Source organism: Polyodon spathula, chromosome 11, assembly GCF_017654505.1.
Source record: "Polyodon spathula isolate WHYD16114869_AA chromosome 11, ASM1765450v1, whole genome shotgun sequence".
In the NCBI taxonomy this organism is placed as follows: Eukaryota; Metazoa; Chordata; class Actinopteri; order Acipenseriformes; family Polyodontidae; genus Polyodon; species Polyodon spathula.
This window is the reverse complement of record NC_054544.1, coordinates 5,586,164-5,609,182: the sequence shown is the minus strand read 5'-3', so window position 1 is coordinate 5,609,182 and position 23,019 is coordinate 5,586,164. Positions and strand designations below refer to the sequence as shown.

The following is a 23,019-nucleotide window of genomic DNA, read 5'->3' as shown; positions in this document are numbered from 1 at the left end:
AAGGCATTTATTCATTTATTTGTTTTAATAATACAAGACCATTTCATCTCTCAAAAACAAACATCACTGTTATCTTTTACAGTACTGCCAAAAAGTACACATATAAAAAAATACATGTGCATGGATGGCACAATTATGGGTTACACTTGTATTTAGTGAGATCGATACAGAGCACCCTGCCCTACAGAGCACATTGTTTTAGGAATTGCCTATGTTTTTTCATAGTCTTTTTTTTCCCCAAAACAGATCTATTGAATTCCAGCTAATTTACCCATGCTCAGTTTTTACATAATAAAGTTTTATGCTAGCAACAGCACCTCCTTATATTCAAGGGTATCCATTAAAAAGCCTTGTCTGTGCTGTGATGTCCTGTCCATTCCTGAATAAGGGAAGGCATTATTACAAGACAGCATGAATAGACTCTAGTCAGTTGTTCTAGCAGTAGAGATCTTCTTTCACACAGGCTTGTAACATTGAGCCATAATCCCAACCTTTGCAGGGGTGTCATCAGAACTGCCACCATCAGACGGTGATGAAAGTTCCCTTAGAAGATAAACTGGCCGGGAGAATACAATCATACCTGCTTGTTTCAGTTCCAGATCCCTCACTCGTATTTCCAATGAGAAACGTGACCTCTCCCAAGGTGTCAGGCTCCTTCTGCTATTCAGGGTTCCTGGTCTGTGTTACTTCTTTGATGTCTCGAAATCATAAATCCGTGTTTCTGAAATGCTTTCAATTCACTGAGCGGCCTCTCTATGTTATTCCCTCGAATGCTACTTGAATATAAGATGACTGCATTGCCCGTGTTTGAAGCTCTCTGCTTCAGATGATGCCTTCAAAGGCTGCCAGGGACAGTGACCTCTACTATGTAACATATATGACCTGGGAACAGGAGAAACTCCGTTGTCATCAGCTGGCAATTCACCACTGAGATCAGTGAGTGCTGAAGGGAAAAGCCTGTGTATCTGTGTGTTTACTTAAATTTGCACTTCCAAGAGATATCTGTGAGCGAACTCTGGCAGAACCAGCTGTTTGACCATTTAAACTGAATGAGAAAGTGGTGGCTGCTGGTAAGATAATCTCGGAAGAGTACAAACACACAACTCTGACATTAGGCTAATCTTGATTTAGTCAATAGAATGTTCTACTATTTTTAAAACATTTACTCCAGTTTTGTATTTTATTAAACAGGTAAAACACCAGTTAGCTTTACAAAACTAGAACCAAACAACTAAAGCCCTGTCCAATTAAACCATATTAGTTGCCTTTAAATCGGCTTAAAGGTGCTATATATGGTTAGCATCTACACTACAGAGCGTTTATACTCCAGTCCCCTCAGGAGATGAATTTGACCACAGTACTGTTGTTATGCAGTTATTGTTACTGTTGTCATTTGCAGTTATACTGCTTTCTTGTTGCTATAGTTTTCTAGTTCTAGTTATAAACCATACTGTTGCATTTTTAACAAGCACCGTAGCAGACTGTTTACACAGCCCCTGTTTATATTGACTTGCACAGTGTGTAGTGAACACACCATTCTTAAAGGCTTCCTTCATTTGTATGCTGTGCAGAGCAAAACATGTTCATGGAAAAACACGAGAGGCGAGAAGTGTGCCTGTTTGTCAGCCTCTAAGGCAGGGTGTGAAATGTGTATCAAGTATTTGAGAACCTGGCAACAGAACAACTGCAAACAGGGAAGAATATTTAAGAATATATATATATATTAATAATATATATATATATATATATATATATATATATATATATATATATATATATATATATATATATATACACACACACACACACACACACACACACACACATATACACACACACACACATATATATATATATATGTTTTTTATAATAGAAGCACAAGGCTTAGTCTCCGTCTTATTTTAATAGCGAGTTTACAAATTTAATACAGAACAATGTGTAGAAAATAAAAAGGTTTTCATAAAGTAAATTGTGGCATTATATAATACTATTTTTATAGAAGTTTTAATTAATGCAAAAACATGCATTGATTTACACCCTAGCGAAACTGTAGATTAATTAACCAACAAATGACCCAATAATATTGGCATTTACAATTTACTGTATCACCAACCTCTCTTTATAAAGGATATATGAACCAATCCTCATAAAGGTTTGCCATAGAAAAGCGTAGTAAAGTCTAACAAAGCATTGTAAAGGACAGTGCTGTGTACTGCAGTTAGGGACTGCAGTCGTGGGAAAGTATATTAAGCAGGGACAGATTAATTTATACCCAAATTACACTATAGTGCAGGGCCCCCAGCAGAATTGTGGCCCACGCGAGGTCACTTTTTTTGGGACATTTTACAAAAACTGCACGTGGGCGGCTGGGCCCACACACACAGGAAGAGAGGCGCATAGAAGCTTGCTTTCAGTTCTTTTTTTTCTTTTATGATGGTTAGGGATTCCTTCTCGATTGCACCATACCTGCTCCGAGTCTCTCACGCAAGCAGCTTCCTGCTAATGTTCAATACCAAATGCCCCAAGCCCTCAACCTCCTGGGAGAGATCTGTCCCTAGTTCAACTACTACGGGATATAATTGATGAAGCAGGTTCAATTTACATATTCATTTGTTTCAGTTTTAGGGCCAATTTAAAAACCTGTCCAGTTTGACAAGCCAGTTAGTATGTAGGTTGCCCACAAAATATGGCTTGGTGTAGGTCCCCAACACAGGGCAGGATTAACCAATATGCCAATAACACCCTTCGCTATAACATGCGTAGGGACCCCAAAATCCCCCACGACCTTTAATCTGGCCCTGATGTTAAGTGTTGGCATTGAAAGAAAAAAAACTATGGAAACAGCAAAACAGCACAGAGCAGAGATGTTTTGCCAATTGATATAGTTGTTTTGTTTCTCCTTCATCAAATACATCAAAAGCTTAATGAGATGGTCCTGATTTTTTTTTTTTTTTTTTTGCACAACTGCAGTTACAAAATTTGCTCTTTATAGGGTCTACATTGCCATCTACTGGAATCGAACTGAAACAGCAACAAACATTTGAATAGCTCTACTAAACATATGTGATCAAAACAGGTTTTCTTTTCAGGATATTCTCAGAATACATCAAACATGGAATGTTTGGGTTTGGAATGTTAAACCAACTTCTGACAGATTGTTATGCCTCAAAACTCTGGAACATTCCTAAAGAAATCATGGATTCAGCCACTTTTAGTGCTTTTAAATCTATCTTAAAGACTTACTTTTTTAAAAAGGAATTTTTGTGAATGTTTTTGTCTTCTGTGCTTTTTTTGTGTGTGTGATTTGTGTTTGTAAAGCGCTTTGAGATGATTGCGTTTAAATCCGCTATATAAAATAAATAATGTATTATTATTATTATTATTATTATTATTTATTATTATTATTATTATTATTATTTAAAGTACAAATTAAGTAGGTACGGTAATAGCTTCTAGAAAGAAAATACATCACGTTTACAACATGTAGTTTCATTTTCACATATATATTTTGAAATACTACCGGCAGTCAAATCATTTTTAAAAATACATTAATAAATAAATAATTTGCCAACCCACTGTTTTTTGTTAACAGAGACTGTTTCAAAGGAAGCCGAAGTGAGTATTTAATCATTCTGATTCTGAGATATTTATATAATGCATACAGCAACGTGTGCCGGAGGGTGTGGAGAACAAAAGGTTTGAACCAAATCTTGGTTCTTCAGGGTTTTACCTGTACGCACGAGTTCCTATTTGGTCTTAAATTAATATTAAATTAAATTCGATTTTGAACATATTGTACAACCAGCTGTCTATAGACGAATTGCCTTCTTTACAATCTTCATTCCAGCATCTCCAGTCCCAGGGATTGTAATTTAGTGGTATTTTGTAAAGGCTTATTTATGTGTGTGTTTAGCTGTCTTTAACGAAGCAGTCTGGCTGGTGGTCTTTTTTATTATTTGTCAACAGCGGACAATAAAGAGCATGTTTGTGTTTGAAATCGTTTGAGGCAGGTACAGTTAACTCTGGAGAGCTGCAGACAGGTGTGTTTGCCATTTGTCAGTAGTGAGATGAATGGATATTCAAATAGAACACACAGGCATATCTGCTCTTTTGTATTTTACTTTTATCCACAGTAACCCTGTTAGGACAATATCCTTGCAGTAATTATAAAGAGTTTGTGTTCAAGCCATATATAAAATAATGAGTTAATGGGAATATACTAGTCACTTGTTACTGTCATTTTGACTCGGAATCTCATTTATATTATGATTTCTTGTTGTGTGTTTTTCACATTTATTTAAGGGAGATGGAAATTAGACTCCCATTGCATATCAATTTGATCCATTCCTGGTTTTACTATGGGTTTCCCAACACACATCTGAGCTGGTTACCTATACACTGTGGCTAATCAAGCTTGTACTAAAACCTGGAATGAATGAAACTGCTATGTAATAGGAGTCTTATTTCCATCCCTGAATTTTAAAGATGTACATTTTTTTTTTTTTTTTAACCCAGGTTGTTTACAAAGTTAATTTGGAGTCAGAAACGATAACCAAGAGAAGTGCTGAGCAACCGTTAAGAATAAAGATCATGTATGATTCAAGCATGGATGAGTAAGAGTTTGTATGTGGATCGTTCAGTCTTATCCCAAATAAAGTCCATCACAATATCTGCATTGTTAATTTGTATTAGTATTTTTTCTTTTTGCATTTTAGGGCCAGAGAAAATATGCAGTATGCTAAACCCACAGTAAAGGCACGGCAGTGTTGCAGCTGTAATTCTTTTGAACAGTAATTGTATAATAATGCATTTTGGCACAGTGTGAAATATTTTACAATACAAAATACCAAGAGCTGAATTCAAAATAACTTTCCTGTTCTAGATTATTTCCTTATTATATTCAACTTGGAGTAGATTTTGTATTGATTACATCTTTATATACATATGATCTGTTAATGATTATGGGTTGCCAAGAATATTTCTACACATGTTTTTAAAAAGCAAACTTTGAATTCAACCAGTTTTAAAATAATATGCATGTCAACAATGTAAAACAAATCCATTCTTCATTGCCATTCTGTAGCGAAATCCTGTAAATACCCTTCAATTTTACTTCTGTTTGAGAATTGTATATTTTTTTTTTATATGTACCTCTTTCAAGCTTTTGCCAATACCTATTGAATGTTTGGTATGAAGTCAATGCGTAAATTAATTATGTTCCAGTCAGTACTTGAGGAAGAGAGATGACCCTCACCGATACTGTCAGGGAGCGTGTGCTGAGACCACACACTGTGGTCCAGTCATTGTGACAGAGCAACATCTACAGGTAAGAATAATTGCGTTACTATGGGCTTAGTTGCTTACTTGACTGTCCAAGGCTTACACAATCTTTTAATCCAAGATAGCTAAATCACAATGCAACACTGTATTTTCTACATGACAAGGTGACATCAATTTGCAGTTAGAAGAAGACTCTTGTATACAATCAACAACGTGTTGTAAATATACCACTAATAATGTCTACTGCATGACAATATAATAATCCTCCACCACTGTGGAATGACCTTTTACAACGTTTCTCCTTTGTAATTCCTGGGGATTGCCTGTGTAACACTGCTCTTGTCTGTGCAGTGAGAATGGCAAGTCTTGTGGGCCTGCTGGAGAGCCTGATGGTGCAGGAGTCCAGGATGTGGACTTCGTGCTGTATGTTAGTGGATTAACCACAACATTGTGGACAGGAAAACATTGTGGTTTATGCTGCATACTGACAACTGAAGGCTGCACCGGAGAGGTGAGAAACAACGGTGTGGTCGTCATGAAGCATTTCTGCTATTAGAAATTCAGGATTTAATGGAGGGTCTATAAGCCACAGTGTGCATGTCTTACATATATTTTTAGGTACATCTTTGTATGAGAAGTTAATCCACACACTGTAAACGTGGCATAGCCATTTGGATGTTATACTGTGTAGCTGGCTGGTCATGGGGTCTACTTTATCATAATACTGATATGTAATGTTTTTTATAACCTTGCGGATATTGCTGACATAGTAGACCATGATTTTTTTTTGCATTTAGTTGTTTACTGAACCTCTCACCATACAAAAGCATAGTCATAATAAATAAAACGTATTCAACAGATAGATACTCTGTCTTAACTGAGCTTCTAACACTGAAATGAGAAAGAGCACCAATATGCATTTGTTTCAGTACCAAACCTTTTCTTCCTTCATTTAGGCCCATTGCTGGATATACTAACCTGTGTCCAAATATGATTTCTACGAGTTTATAGGCATGCTGTCCACTGTCAAACATGAAATTATCCATGCGCTGGTAAGAAAGCCTTAACAGTATAAAGTGAGAGCTGGAAATAACCTTCCAGACAGCCCTGATCTAATTGTGTGCAGTCTAATAATTGAATAGGTACAGTTTTACTCAGACTGTCATGTGAAAATCCTCTTAGGAAGTATTGAAAGGCTGTGTTTAGGTATTCCCAGAAGTGAAGCCATTGTGTAGTGCTGTTGTGGGTTTTTTTTTTAGTGTGTGGGGGGTAGGGGTTGGGGGATTGGAGCTAGAAAATTATTGATTAGGAGCAGATGAGATGGCTTGCCATTGCAGCTCTGCAATGGCAGTAATAAAATATTGTGAAAACAAGGATATACTGCTGGGATCATTAGGGCATAACTTATCAGGGCTGTTTGAAATCACTTTTATCTTACAATATAGCAACACTGAAAAAATCTGTGATGAGTGAAAAGTTTTCTATTGAAGAGGGAAGGAGAATTTTGACCTGCAGTTACAAGTGACATTCATGTCTGAACGGACACACTGTAAAGTATGCGGCCCCTCATTGTTCTTCCCACTGGCTGGCTTGACCAGGAAATGAATGTATGTGTATTTCTAACAGGGTTTCCCAGCTGAGCTTTATGCATTTTATGCAAAAATATGAGTTTAAATCATTTCCTCCAATAATTGACTCTAACTGGCTTCCAGATAGATTTACTGCTGCTGAATAGACCTTCTATCATGTCCTCGTTCCACAGAGTTCTAATATTATCGAGTATATTATATACTATATTATAGAGCAGCAGCTGACACTCAAAATAATTAACACTAAAATCGAAGGTATTTATTCATAAATAAATTTAAATAAAACATTTAAATGTGGATTTCTATATTCTTTCCCCAGAAAGAAACTGTTTGTCTTTCTTAAACTACACAGTGCATATTTTGCAATGTCAGTTTTATAGGAAAGTGTATGGCAGTGCTTCTGATTTCTTTTACAGTCTAGGATTGTACCAGTGGAGTGATCAGGTGGTGAGAAGAGCATCAAGGTTATGGGATATCCATGGCAATAGGATGGTGCATCATGAAGTGCTCCTTCTCGTAACTCTTCGAGTCCTTGTAAGCATTCTATATTTCATGCAACAAAACATATGGTTATGCATATGATTATACAGGTTGGGAATAAGCCTCTTATTGCATTGCAGTTCAACTCATTCCAGGTTCTAATATGAACCTGATTATGTGTATGTAACAATCTCAGGTGTGTCTTATCAAACTCCTAGTAAAACCGGGAATGGGTCCAAATGTTGTGCAATGGGGGTTTTGCTGCCATCTCTTTTATGTTGTATGCAATCAGTCAAACAACACTACATGTTTCATTGTGTTTTTTTTAGAGTTGGTTTCTACATTACTGTCACATTCTAGACAGCTGTTTAATTGCTTAGAGTCAGGTTGTAGTTGTTAATATGATATTCCCTGACAGATGAGCCATAAAAAAATGAGCTTGGGATGTTTCCTGGTTGAGGTACAGTAATGCAAGTGTCCAAGAAGCCTGACAAAAGATGTATGGATTTCATGTGTAATTTATAGGAAGAAGCCCGAAATCCTGGCTGACTGCTCAATTCTGGAGGGGATGGAGCTTGAGAACCAAGGTGGCTGGGGACCGAGCACAATCACTGGGAGAAAAGATTGCTGGAGATACTGTAACTGCTGCTGTTGAAACCTAGCGCTATGGTCATGTATTAAAGAACAAAGGATCAGCTTGATACTGCCAGAGAGCTCATTTTTTAAGTACCTTGTTTGACAGGAAGGTGAAATCAGCTGAAAATGAAGCAACACAAATTGATATTTTCTGAGCTGTGTTCAAAGTGTTTGCTCAGATTCACCGCTATGTTGCTAGGGTAAATGAAGAAGTGAAAATGTCAGAATTCTATTCTTTTGAAAAAAACATAATTGGCCTGGTTTTCTTATGTCAGCAAAGTGGATGATGTTTTGTGTTTATTCACAAAATGCAGTCCAAACAATTTTGAAGCTGTAAATAACATTTTCACTTGCATTGACAATGATATGACATTATGTTAAAAATATATATTATGTATGCTTAATTACTCTTTCCCAGTACAAAAGTCTTGTGTATATGTTTCCTTTTGAAATATGTATATTTTGTTCAATGTGTTATAAGAATGTCTACTTTGTTATCAAACAAACAAAAAAAAAAAAGCCTGACATTTAGTATAGTGTACTGTACAAGCTCTGAGAAACAAACCTACCAATTATGAACACCCCCTCTTGTTACGTCTATATGCCTAATCAATGTACTGAAAATCATTCACTTTTAATAATAATGCCCCCTTTAACACACTTGGCATGGGCTAAGCCCACTGACTAACACTAAACAAGATTAATAATGTTGAACTCTGCAAAGTGTTGTATGAAAGTTGCTGCTGTGTAAGAACTCTGAAAACAGAGTTTCAATCAAGGTTTTGGCTGTTGTGCGTAAGTCTTACATCTCTGACAAGGTAAGTTTTAAAATAAAGTATCCTGGCCTGTCAGATTGCAGGGGTTGATGCACTGTTCCTGTACCAGGGTACCAGGGTCCTGCAGGACTGTCATCTTAAACAATGTATTATACTCCTGGGTTAGATTAATTTAAGCAGTTTTTAGTGATCTGTGATTGTTACAGTGAATTGTAGATGCTTTATTGTAGATGCACTTAACAGTGGGATTTCAATATTACTTTTGTTTCTGCTTTTTTTTTTAATTATTAGTTCTCCCCAATATAGTTCTGTGACAGAAATACAATGAGTTCTGGTGATAAATCTTCCTCCCAACCTGTGAGGGTGCTAAAGAACGGGAGGAGAAGTATCTGGAAGGGCTGGCCTGACAGTTCTTTTCCAGGGCCGGGAAGTTAGTCAGCCTGGAAAGAAGTGATACTCTGTTGTAAGACCGTATTGACTTGAAAGGTAAACGAGGGGCAGCTGCAAGTAATAAGACAGCTGCAACCGTTTACCTAGATATCACGCGGGATTACATATAGAGGCCAGGGTAACGCTGATCTTTTCCTTCGTTTGGGTTAACGCTTGGAGAGAGAAGGACTGAGAGAGGAGCTTTCAGAGTGAATTGCATTCGTGTTTTGTGTTATTGTGTCTGTTCGTGTAACTGTCTGTTTTTGTATTCACCACTAGGCAGTTAAGCACGCCTCCGGAGCTGTCGCCAGGGTCAGCACGATCTGGAGCACCACTACACACCACAGAACCTGTGTCTGCACCAAGCACCTGCACGTCTGCACTCACCCAGGACTGGTGACCGCGTTTTGTGTTTTGTTCGGGACTGTGCCCTGTTTTTGTTATCCCCGCACTTTACGCATTGTTGTGTATAGCTGGGGATGCATTATTTTACGGTCACCAGACCTTGATTATATGAAAGCACCTTTTTCACTGGATACCGTTGTCTGCCTGTCACTCCTGCATCGCATCACCGCTACACCTGTTCCCCTTCACTAGCCACTTTGCCACAAGTTCTCACTCGCCTGCTTGTAAAGCTTTATGATCTGCGTGGTATTATTTACACTCCAATATCTACAATGTTTTAAAACTACTGAAACTGTTTGAATTGCACATACCTTTTTAAGTCACATGGTTTATTTATTTTACTAATGAAATGTCTTCTTTAGACAACATTCTTTTTGGAATACAATATGCTTCTGTAGTGTTCCATAATGCCAAGTTTGGATAGAATCTGGAAGAACATGGGTTTTACACCAGTTACCAGCAAGGGGATCATTTTATAGTTGTTTCCAGGCAATCTGTCATACTTAAAGGTTTGTATTCAACAAAATCCCAAATATATATATATATATATATATATATATATATATATATATATATATATGTGTGTATGGAGGAAAGTATACATCTAGTTATTCCCCTTTCTAGATAATGTTAACTCATATAATATGCTCTGCTTTGAAAGTATTATGTTTACAGTCTACAGTGGAATCCCTCTATTCTGACCACGACGAGAGTGGCAGCAGATTCGCAGCATCTTAAAAACAAGAGCAACGAGGAAAGATGTATGTGTTAACTGAGCTGAACCTGAACTTCTGCAAAGCTCCTGCAATTGAGCCCAGGTCTCTGGAAGAAAGTGGACACAAGGAGAGAGTTCACTATGCTTGTATATTGTATTGTTAAAAAGCACACTGAATGCTGTGAAAGACACTTCAGTATACAGCTCCAGAATCTGTTACCAGAGCTGTGTTAATAGTATATGACAACCTGCAAGGGCTCTGTACTCCAGTCATAGGTTTAGAGTTGTCTACTATGTAATGAAACCAAAGACATTTCTATAGATACAAATCTGAGCTTGCTTAAAAAAAATGTTTAAAAAGCTAGTTGTATGTACTACTAATGTGAATGCTAGAAATAAATGAATAAATTAATTGAAAAAGTGTGTGCCCGTAATTTTTTGAAAATCAAGTTTACTGTAATAACAGACTTGCATATTAGTGTGTGCGTGGTCCCTATAACAACAAGTATTAGTGAGCATGTTTCTACTTATTGATCACTGCTTCACCTTATCCTCTGGTTCAGAGTATACAAGTACACTCATATTTCATACATTATTTAATACAATGCTTGAGGTTTTCAGAATCTTGTGGTAACCAGGGCATCTGGCTTGGAAACAGTCACAACAGTAATGGGAACCAGAATTTGCTCAAACATCACAATTGAACATGTACCCTTGTTTCTCACACCACAAGACTGAATAAATGTTTTATCATTTAAATCCTTAATGGAGGAAAGTCTTTTGTTTTGTGTTATTATAAAAAGCATAAGGCTTTCTTTCATGTCATTTTATTAATAGCTCTTAGCTTTTGAATCACCACATTTATTCTAAAAACAAGAAGACAAGCAGCAAGTAGGCCAATGAAATGGTTTAATGGTTAAAGTACAAAGCATTTAAAATGTAGGAGAGAACTACGGAGTGGGTAGAGGAGGAGGGAGCAGGACAACGTGTTCCCCTGGTCACATGTGCTGGGGGTGGTTCTGTAAGCAAGTAATGAACTCTTGGACTGGCGTGCCCTCAAAGCAAATCAAATACACAGCAGTAAACAGTGGAAATCTGCAGAAAGAGAAAGAAAAAGTACAGATTATATATATATAGTATAGACACACACACAATGTGTGTTACTGCAAGTTTGAGTCTGGCACTGTACTTTCAACCTGATCCCTTTAGAGGGCAAGTCCATACTGGCAGCGTGTCACAATGATTACAACCCTCTTGTTCTCGAGCTGCACCCAGTTGGAAGCAGGCCAGCAGGGTTTGGTACATTAAGCTGGCACACAGCCAAGTCAGTTCAGATGCAAGTGCCCCCCTCTCCGAGGTATCAGCAGGGCATGTGTCAGAGTCAGATGCACGCATTCCAATGCTTTTTACAAGATCAGCCAGGCTCATCTCGGCCACAAGTTTCACAATCTACAGTATATGAGCTCTTTTGTTTCTGTTAGAAAGTATTTAAGCAAGCTATATATATATATATATATATATATATATATATATATATATATATATATATTTATATATTTTTTTTTTTTTTTTTTTTTTTAAACACTTACTTGTTAACCATATAAAATTTTTTGAGAATCTTGTACACCTCTGCTGATGTCTGGGGACCCTGCAGCTTCTGTCCATTAAGCATTTCTTTTTCCAGCTCCTCTATGGACTAGATAGGAAAATACATTGTTAGAATCCATACCGATATATGCTCAGGATTTCTCTTTGGTTTAATGGTAATAAAATGCCACAAATTCTCCCCACATTCAGCATATAAAACAAAGCTGAGGAACAGAGCTCAAATCAGGATGTAATCTTACAATATTATGCGAATGAGTCAGACTGCATTGGCAGAGAACTTAGAAGAAAAAAAATGAAAATGTACCCATTTCCAGATGTCCCAGGTGGCACTTACTTTTTTTGTTTTCACAAATGCTTCTGCTACCTTCCTGTTGCGCCCACCGTAGCAGGTGGTGATGAGATCAGCCACTCCACAGCTCTCCAGGAAGGTGACAGAGGATACTGTCCCTTTGCAGAATAACTTTGCAAAGGCCACCATTTCCATCAGACCCAAGCGAATCACTGCCGCCTTGGTGTTATCACCAAAGCCCAGCCCATCACAGAATCCAGCGCCAACTGCTACAATGTTCTGTAAATGCAGGGAAACACAGAGTGAAACAGGGGCAGCCATTCGCTTAGCACCAAGTCACTTTACAGGAAGACTAAACAGTGTCAGTGTCGAGGAGGTGCAGAAAAAAAGATGTTTGGTAAAGTTCACGTCTCACCTTCAAAGCACCACAGAGCTCTACAGTATCACAATCTTCCACCACTGTGATTCTGAAGTTTGGAGTCTGAAACAGCTCCTTAAAAATCTGACCGTGCTGCACATTTTTGCATCCTGTATACAAACAAGAAATTAAGCTTTCAGATCCTCTAATCATGACCCAACAAGCCAGACTAGATCATTTCAAATCGTGTCTCAAGTGTTACATTTCACATTTCTATGCTAAGAGGGGTACATTGCTCTGGTTTCAGCATTCCGTTTGAAATGCATTCCACGGTCCAACTATAAACAGTACTTTATATAGCACAATGGATATTTCTATATTACAAGTAATCAATCATTCAGTTAACCCTTTTAGCTAGCAGTATCAGCCGTGTCTATATATATATATATATAAAGGATGGATAGGATACAGCTCCTCTCTTTTTGTTTCTTATGTCACAATTCGTGTAAGGATTACCTATGGTTGTTTCACAGAACTTCTCATCTGCCACCTCACTAGCGATATTGGCACCCATCAGCACACTGATTTCAATCTCCAGCTTCTCTCGAATGATGTTGGAGATGAGCTTTAAACCGTCAGGACCTTCATCCACACCCTGTAGTCAGGAATTAAAGCAGCACATTGAAGTTGGTGGAGGGAAGCAGACTGACATCCCCCACTTCCAGATAGGACTCTCAGTCCCTCAGGAGGACAGCTAAACAGGGTTACAGATCGCTAGTTAAAGACTTAATACAATTCATGAGCCTAGCAGAAAATATTGTGCCCGTTTTCCAACCTTAATGAGTGATATTCCAAATGTTGCTGGTTTGATTTTGGGCTTGATCTGATCACACAGTTTGGAAATAAACTGATGGGGGACAACGAAGACCAGAATATCTGCACCAGCTGAGGCTTCAGCTACATCTGGGACAGCAACCTGGGGAAAAAAGAAACCCAAACATGGATCAGGTGTGCAAGAGGGGGTCATCTCACTTCAGTAGCAACGTTTCACTAACTTGAGTTTCTGCACTCATTCCCCTAAACGCTGACTTTACTTCCTGTTGCAATTCTACAATTTAAAGCCAATCTGACAATTGACAAGCACAAAAATTTACTTGTCGTTAGTCACCATTTTAACATGAACGTCAAAGGTATCTATGCAGCTATGGTGTTCCAGTGCAATTGACTGGCAAGGTTATCCTTTAGAAGTACACTTTCCCCAGGGAAGTACAATGAAAGCAATTAATGCATAGCCTTTTACTTTAATCCATTGTAGATGTAAATTAGCCAGTACTTTTACACAGTATTACGACAAAGTCATGAAACACTATTTAGCACCAGTTCCTGCATGTTTCACAATCTAAGTCTCCTTTTACCGTCAGGGCTAATGAAGGTAAGATGTTGTTGCAAATGAGGAATTAAAGGCTAAATCTGGGAAATGCATTAATGACTTATTTAATAGTGCACATGGACATTTGGGATTTGACATCGTAAGATGTAGACTGAAGACCTACTTGTGATAGATACCAAAATCTGCTGGTTTCACAGAGCCTGATTAGCCCTAGTCTGACTGTCTTACCTATGACAACATTTAGTTCATAAGGTATAGTCTGTGAGGACAGGAATTGGACACACCTGATAACTAACTACTGTATTTGTAACAGTGACTGGTTGCATGTTTTTCAAAACAGTAAGTTACTGTAACTAGTTACAATGTTGTTCAAGATAGGTATAAGTGTAATGGATTACTTCCACAACACCAATCAAGTGATTGAGGGAAAATAATATTAATTATTTGTGTTTGTGCCTGGATCAGTTTGCTTTGGGACTGTGAAGGATCAATGAAAGCTTTATAATTGTTCTGCTAGAAGATAAACCAGAGTGAACACTAAATGTAATCAAAGCTGAATAAGCTTTAGTCCAGTAGAGAAGGGTTTAGGCATGGGACACCTTCAACAATCAATTGCATTAAATTCTTTGTTATGAAATACTGAGCAACAAGCCACTGGAGCATAAGTGAAAGTGTTGACAGATTAGACCAAAAAGACATTGCATCAGCACTATGAGTATTCATAGTCCATATTACAGGACAAGCAGAGTTGCTCAAGAAGTCTTACCACATTGTTTGGCAGTTTGTGTCCAGGCAAATACTTCACATTTTCATGTTCGCTGTTGATTATCTCTGTCAGCTTTTTGCCATTAACCTCTTCTTCAAAAACCCACATGTTCACTATGGGATCAAATCTGTTGGATCCTGTAACATTCTTGCCAATAATTTTGGCAATAGCTGATCCCCTAAAAACAAAGGTAAGGTGTTGTGGCAGGGAAATTGATTAAATGCAGTCCAGGTTAAAATAAAGAGAAAGATAAAACTGCAATATCGTGCTCATGAGGTTGAAACAGTATTAATGGGTGGGTTATTACAACAGGGCAAAGGGTAAGTATATAGAGCAAGGGTAAGATACACCGGCCCATCCCATGGAGCTCCCTGCGAGCATTACCGAATTAATGACAGCGAACCCTTCTTGAATCGCAAACGTAACTTTGACAGATCCATGAAACCAAGTACAGTAGTTCTGACTATCTACTTTGAATGGAGTAATCTCTTATTTTACCACATCACCGATTGCAGAGCTTGTTAACTAGTGGCATATGAGTCTCCAAATGGAATTGGGGTTGCAACACTCTGGGAACACAAAACTCCCGTCTTAAGTACTATTGCTACACTACGAGTATGCAATAGGGGCATGTGAGCGTAACACCGGGACTCTTAATTAAATAAGAAGTTATTTGCCGGTTGTTAAGCAATCTTTCACAAGTAGCGTCAGTTGAAACTTAATCACACATTCGAGTATTAATTTAAAAATAAATATAAGGTGGATTTGTACAGCAACAACAACGAGAGTATAGTAGGTAGAGGCATATGATTACTGAATCGCGTGGTTCAGTGCAATGCTAATCCAAATAAACAGAGGTGCTAAATTATCAACTGTAAAGAGTGCTCAAATTATAATGTAACTCACCAGTTTCCTGATCCAACAATGCAAACTTTCTTTCCAGGCATCGTTGTTACTTTATTTCTTCCACTGGTCGTGTCACAACTTCACAAATGTTATAACATAAAGTAGCCTGGGTGCTGCTCAGTACGGTAGTACACGTCCTGCTTTCTGGTGATTATTTCAGTTGTCGATTAGTGCTGTGCAGATCAGATCAGACTCCGCAGAGAAATAAAGCAACTTGTATCGTTCTCTAGAGCTGCTGCTGCAGCATTTTACGGCCGTGTATTACCTTCTGCGTCATTGGAGGGTTTTTTTTTTTTTTTTTTTTTTTTTTAAACTGTGTCAACATTCTAACTCCTCCCAGCCACTACTTCCCTATCCTTCCCACAGCCTTCTACTTTTGGAATCCAAAACACAATTATGGTATTTGCAGACCTCGCCCTCTAAGTCTTAATGTTGTTGCCAGCCACACTCGGTGCCAGACATAGTAAGTTACTTTTGTGAAAGAAAACATTTTGTTTCTAACTCCAGAAAGTTAACTTAGTCAGCTCATTTCAACTCCTTGAATGTCAAATCTCCAGTTTTCTGTGAAATATCAATGACCATCAGTAGAGTCACCAGGATAACCATCTTTGGCGGATGTAAACAAACCTGACTTTCATCATTGTATGTTTTCTGGCTAAACTGTGGAAGCGTGTACTAAAGATGCACCAACACCAACCCTTGCTGCTTTTCTTAATTCACAAACAACGTAACATACAACCACCTTAATGAAAACAATTAACTAAAATTATCTTTATGACATTTTTTTTTTTTTAATTATCATGATGACATCATTACATTGGTCAGAATAGTGTCACAGACCTGCATTTTATGTCATAATGAGTTCTGAAAGCACTTGTGATGTCAAAAATATTAGAATAATGTGTTTAAAAAATGTTAAATAATAGTTGGCCTACTTAAAAACTATATTATTAAAACACAAGATGCTGACCAAAGCATAGCCTGGATTCACTTAGGAAAAGTATAAAAAAATCAAAATAAAACACAGCTTTGTCAGCAATATGTATAATCAGATCAATCATACGAGTCCAGTGTAGTGAACACAATTGTATTCATATTACGTCCATATGCTTGTAATTATCAATATAACATGGCTGTTACATTTCACACAGCAACACCCGTATAGATTTCGATCACAGACTAAACTGTGCCAAAGATATTCTATATACAGCCCTTGATATAGAATATCTCTAAGTGTACCAGCACATCAAAAAACATTTCCGCACTCAAACAGCTAACATAGGAAGTGATCATTTACCCTTAACGCAAGTCACGTGATTCAGTGGCTCTTTTCGAGTCATTTTCATGGAGGGATGAGAGAGTAAGGTGCTTCTTACTAAACAGTGACGGAATTCTGACATAATTCCTGGCTTATACTGTGCCGAAGATCATGGAGAACCAGCTTTTCTAGCACGGTGAAACATGGTGATTTGTTCTACTTTATTTCTGCACCTTTTCAGTCGTTAATACACAGCTGAGGCTTGGAAGGAAGAGGCGAGGCCCCGCCAGTGGGGGTGGTGCTTGTCGCTGTTACCCCGAGGGTGGCTGTTTTTAACTGTGCGACTCCGCACAGACCCCTTCTCACTTTATCTGAGGGGATCTGGGAGTTTAGTCGGGAATGATGCAAGCGGAAACGACAGCAATGCCAGTCTCTGAAAGCGAGGGAAAGCAGGAGCTTTACAACCAAAATAAGACTCCTGCCGCTGTGAAGGGGAACTCAAAAGATTGGCAGTACAGGTGAGACTGGAATCGGCCTGCTCTTTGTTTTGTTAAAATGCTTTCATATCCCCAAAAGCCAAAACGCTATTAATTGTCGTGCGTCAGTGCAAAGTCGACCTCATAATTTTGAAATGCACTTCAGTTAAAATCGGATTTCTGTACTGGCTTATAGAAAAAGACTGCTGTCATATTCCGCTACTGTCTGTTATTTATTTATTTATTTATTTCACACTAGTGCAGGCACTAAAATGCTGCAGATAGGTCCCACTGAACCCTTTTGTTTTTATATATATATATATATATATATATATATATATATAGGCTTGCCAACATTTCTGACACTGTGCGACCCCCATATCTGCCCGCCACTTAGCTGGTCACTTCTTTTGTAAATAAGTTATCAGATATTGAAAATTCAAGAGATAGGCGAAGATTCCAGGTGAGTAACAATACGCATCGAATTGCACTGAAGGAGACTCGAGATATGCAAAAACCACGATAGTGTTACTGTTTGTTCTAAGTGCAATGTGACTGATACCAAGAACGTACTGGCAAAATGACCACATGTGTCTGTGTAGCCAGACAGCTTCAGTGCCATGTATAATACAGTACAGATACGGCCAGTGTAAACATGCACACTTTTTTTTTTTTTTGTAGTCGTAGTAGAAATTTGCATTTTAACGCAAGTGCAAGACAGACAGTTCTTGGTCATTCATTATAAACGGTATTAACAAAACAAAAATAAATATCCTGCAATAAATGACAGACTATATATATATATATATATATATATATATATATATATATATATATATATAGATGTATGTGTGTGGAAATATGTACGTAATACGCTGGGTATAACTATTTGTTTCTACTCTATACAAACCAGGGTGACCTGAATACCTCATGTATGGCACTATTTACTGTCACAGACCTTTCATACTTGAGTTGCATAAACGAATTATGCAACTCAGGGTTGGAAACAACCCTGTGTAATTTCATTGTAACGTTGAGTATAAGACATGGGTGATTTGATTGAAATGATAAGAAAGCGCACGTTAGTCCTGTGATTAATGAGACATGTTGCTCAGTGTACTTTCTGCTTGTGATTCCATTTGCCCTTTGAAGCCCTTGGATTTCATAGTGAATGCACAGAATATTCCATCCAAGCACCTGCTGCCTGCAGTGAGGTGACTGAATGAAGATGATTTGGGAAGCAGTTACTGCAGTGGGAGCCAAGTTATCTGCTGCAGCATAGTGACCTGGTAGTATTGTCATTCTTTTGTAACAGAATCTGGACAAATAATTTTTGGAACTACATGGTTGATTTTTCTTTTTAAAAGGAGGTATTAGTGGGCAAGACACACATGCTTTCTTCTTTGACATATTTACAACCAGACCATTGTACAGTAGGTTAGGTAGCTAGATTGACCAAGCTGATTGTTGAGCAATTGGTTGGACCTGGATTAATTGACTTTTCCAGTACTGCCGGTTGATTCACATTGATCCATTTTTTAATTGTTCTGAGTTCTGGTTAGGGTGTCTCCCAGCTTATATTGATCCAGTGGGCTCGGATTCGGACCCTTGTCATCGTATGCTATGTTTCCACCTGCCACTGGAACAGACTTCAAAGCAATCTGATGTCAGTTTGATCACATCAGCAGCCAATCGAGATCAGACCAATTTCAATTCAGACCCTTTTGGGTCTCACCGATTTTGATTTGTGGAGGAAGTTACTTGATGAGAAACCAGTGCAAAGGACTGCATAGAAATCTCTTGCTTTGTCATGCCCGCATGCTTTGAGGACAGCAGTAAAGTATCAGGTGAAGCTGGATCACAGTGCTGTTTCCTACCACACCAGTTCAGGGCTAGTGAAACTGTTGTTTTGTAGTTAGGGACTGGGAATGTACAGACTATTGTCACACTGGTGAAGGTCATGGTTCCTGAAAAGCCTGTAGTCCTGTGCAAAATGTATTGATTTGAACTTCAACCTTGTGTTTTTGAATTTCTTCCAAAAATTTGAGTTACCGCTAGGGTAAAGAGATATATTGGCCAATAATTGGCAGTTACTTTCATGTGGAAAATCGGTTATCTAGTTTAAGTGTGGTGGGTTTTTTAAAGGTAAAAAACAACTTGTTTTCAATTACTCCCATGACAGTAAAATGAAGGAAGCAATAAAATGCATCAAACCTTCCGAAACATTAAGTGTTAATGGTGCTACTGACTGCTGTAAGTGTATGGGTGTTGGAAGGATTCCTTAGCTCTCTGTTATTTTACAGTATCAAAGAGTAGGCTTTATCTTGCCAGCACTAAAAGCTTTTGTTATTACAAAGCATCTGATCCACTTCCAGACTTACCTTGGAGAAATTCAATAAATTGAAAGAAATAAATATATATATATATATATATACACACACGCACACCATAACATCAAAATCCTATAAATACCTCCAGTGATTGTTTTCAAACACACTTTCCCTTGACAAAGGAATGTTAAACATACAGAAACGTTGGGAAGTTGGCTGTTTGAGAATAAACATTTAAACAAAAGACTAAGTGGCTGTAGGCTGGGCAATCGCTTTCACTACACGTAGTCAAAAAACAATACACCAAAACACTCTCCTAACTCCCTCCACCAGACAAAGGACTTCTCCTTATATACTTCTCCTTCCTTATATAAGTGTGACCACTCCCCAGTTAGCATCATTTACCTCACTGGGGAATGGCCCTCCCTGTGATTGCTGACAGGGACATATTTAACGCCATCCGTGCACACACACAATTTACACAAGTCTATCATAATCCCAGAAGTGCAGCACACAGTACTCAGTGGAAATGTGGAGAAAATGTCAATAAATGTAAGCACTAATAGGGCCACCTTCATGAAACTGAGCTGAACAAATGCAAGTATTTTTCTCCAGTTTCAAAATATTCTCTAACTGAGAGTACCACATAGAATAAGCATCTGCCACCATCTCTTTTTTTGTTCTCACTTGTTTCCAGGGAAACCCCATACACTGGTAACGTAAATAAAAATACATTGGTAAACTTGATGGAGCAGAGAGTGTTGTATTCTCTTGACAGGGAACTGAAGCTTTGGCTGAGTCGACACTTTCATGGGGCTATTGTACAGGAGCTGAGCCTTGCCTGACTACACCAGTGACATCACCAAAAGTGTAATGTTCTGGCTCGGATCTCTGATATTGGATGCCACCACTCTACCGAGCATTCGCTACCTGAATACTTTTGAAGCCTTTTGCATATTCTAAACACTAACGGCCTGGGATCAAATCCATTTAAATGTCAAAAGTAAAAGCATTTGATGGTTTTCAGGAAGCCTGAAAAAGAAAGCCAAGGACAGCTGTCCATTAGTGGGTGGTCCACAGCAAGCTTGCTTCTTTAGTAGGACAGAGTAGTGCACAGCAGCTCCCACTGCAGTACAATACAATAGTACAACACCTTTCATGAGCAGCAGAGTGATTCCACACCATATTTATTTAATCTAGACTGATTAATGTGAATTGGGGAATTAAACCCATACTCTGTCTCTCAGCACAGGACATGACTACTTTATAGGTCTCTTAAATTGGTACATTGTTTTTATTTTTGTTCCAGTCTTGTTCTATAATGTCTGGTGCGCTGGCTTATTCTATCTGCTTGGTCTTGAAATGATATACCTTGATGCGCAGTCACTTTCAAACTTTGCTTACACTTTAGCAGATTGAGTGATATTGCAGGCATGGCTAACATTGCATGGAGCTTTGCGGATCGCATTACTGTACACGTGGTAACTGGATCCTTCCCTGGAGCCGTGAATATAATTGACAGGTTGCTAGGAGACCCAAAAAAGCTAACATATTACTCAGACTACATTAACATTACAATAGGTTGTAGGCAGAGTTGAGAGTTGAGTTGTATTTTGTTTTTATTTGTTAATTTGAACAGTTATGATATTGGTATTTAAAGGCATGAAGGTGATTTTCAAAGAACACATTTTCTACACATTTCAGTTTTAGTAACAATGTCAAAAAAGCAGACAGAGACTTCAGTGTACAGTAAGCTAATGCTAACTTTCTATCAGCAAGATAAAATGTGAATATCAAATTAGGACTGACACAATTGCTTGCCCTGCTAACCTGATTATGTTTGAAATCAGGACTTCAGGAGAATGTTTCAGTTGTCAAGAAACAGATTTGATCCTTGTATTTCAAGGGTTAGATCCCTAATAGATATAACATGATAGGGTTGAAGACCACCAGTGTAGGAAATAGACACAGTTATAATGCAACTCTCTATAATATCTGTTTGATCATTTGGACAGATCACGCTGGGCTCTGCGTTTCACTAACTATATGCACTTCATCCTGCTGGGCTCTGCGTTTCACTAACTATATGCACTTCATCCTGATGTTGATCTTTGTATTGTAGAGAGCACTGGTTTTTAAAATTCAAAGGTCATTTTTGGAGGCACCTTGGACTGTAGCAGTACCTGGTCAATGAAAATTGTTTTACAGTTACTAAGAGTTTAGCCGGGATTATCAGAAACAACATTTCAAACTAAAACAACGTGACTGATGGAATTTCATTGAGATCAGTTCTTAAAAAAGTGAAGGTATTTTAGGTGATACAGTAAGCATGTAAATTATCCTGATTTTATTTTTTTATTAATTATTTAAAAATAAATAAAACATTGTTAGCAGTTTTTATATTAATATTACAGTCCCGTTTTCACATAGCAAGAACATGTTCAGTTATAACCACTAGACTGCACTGTTTACTGTGTTTTGTGTGTTTGTTAAATATGGAGAGCTAGCCAAGTATTTCTCACTCCAATGATCCAGCTGTAATCGGTGACCTACAGTTAATATTAACATCAAAAAGTGAAAGAGATTCTCAGCTCTGTGAAAGTTGAAACATGTGACCAACCCAAAAGCAACACTCACATTATTAGACTCCACACAGTTAGAAGGATAAGCACCAAATGGGCTACAGGTACTGTCCTGTAAATGTGCTTGTTGAAGCAGTGGTGTTTTTGCACTGGTCTGTTGATCGTTACAGTTCACAGAGATTTTGCTCATGGAGGTTTTAGTTTGCTAAATGTGTAAAATCTTGCTTGTTTTAGAGTTGACTACAGTAACTGCCCAGCTTCCCTAAACACTGAAGGTCAAACAAGTCCAAATAATGGAAAACAAACTTAAAGCTCAACCACTGTTTACATTAGTCTTTGTTTTCTTGGCAACAGCTAATGCAGCAACGTATTATTTTATCTTTGTTACAGGACACTTGTTTTGTTTTATATAAACTTTTAAATTATCACACAGCAGTTTCAAAGGTAGGTTTTGAATCGCAAAAACCTGTTTTTCCTCAGCATTGTTTGAGTCGTCAGAATTCCAATACTGGATTAGCAAGAACTGGCTCTGTTATGAAAGGGTGACAGAAATGAGGCATTAACATTTTATACTGATCATACTCCTGATTTACAACTTTTATTTGATTGTATTCTTCATAGTGATCACATGGAGAGCATCTGTGGCTACCTGATGAAATACACCAACCTGGTCACAGGCTGGCAGTATCGGTAAGTGTGATGCACCACTGAGCGGGATGAAAGAAGCTGATCAATAGTATTCACTT

At 37.9% G+C, this 23,019-nt stretch overlaps 2 protein-coding genes across 3 annotated transcripts in view; one reads left to right on the top strand and one right to left on the bottom strand.

Moving 5' to 3' along the window:
* Positions 1–11,202: 11,202 nt before the first annotated feature.
* Positions 11,203–15,915, bottom strand: LOC121323390 (glycerol-3-phosphate dehydrogenase [NAD(+)], cytoplasmic-like). The gene is made up of 8 exons (XM_041264427.1): positions 15,628–15,915; positions 14,722–14,899; positions 13,401–13,541; positions 13,082–13,220; positions 12,623–12,735; positions 12,253–12,486; positions 11,900–12,006; positions 11,203–11,405 (listed from the first exon to the last, which is right to left on the bottom strand). Exons 1-8 carry the CDS (start codon positions 15,666–15,668, stop codon positions 11,309–11,311), a joined length of 1,050 nt encoding a protein of 349 aa, XP_041120361.1. The 5' UTR covers positions 15,669–15,915; the 3' UTR covers positions 11,203–11,308.
* Positions 15,916–16,945: 1,030 nt separating this feature from the next.
* Positions 16,946–23,019, top strand: part of LOC121322836 (oxysterol-binding protein-related protein 11-like) — a 22,340-nt gene continuing 16,266 nt past the window's right edge. The window contains exons 1-2 of one of the 2 annotated variants that reach the window (XM_041263222.1): positions 16,946–17,403; positions 22,895–22,963. In XM_041263222.1, coding sequence (XP_041119156.1) covers positions 17,285–17,403; positions 22,895–22,963 — 188 coding nt within the window. In that variant the 5' untranslated portion in view covers positions 16,946–17,284. The remainder of the gene's footprint in view (positions 17,404–22,894; positions 22,964–23,019) is intronic. The other variant, XM_041263223.1, reaches the window with a different exon arrangement.

Bases quoted from the DNA above. Each gene is read 5' to 3' on its own strand.
- LOC121323390 (XM_041264427.1), bottom strand. From the start codon at position 15,668: ATGCCTGGAAAGAAAGTTTGCATTGTTGGATCAGGAAACTG. The intron at 13,542-14,721 runs GTAAGACTTCTT...TTTTTTCCCCAG, and splicing joins ACAAACTGCCAAACAATGTG to GTTGCTGTCCCAGATGTAGC. The intron at 13,221-13,400 runs GTTGGAAAACGG...TCCTGACTACAG, and splicing joins TTGGAATATCACTCATTAAG to GGTGTGGATGAAGGTCCTGA.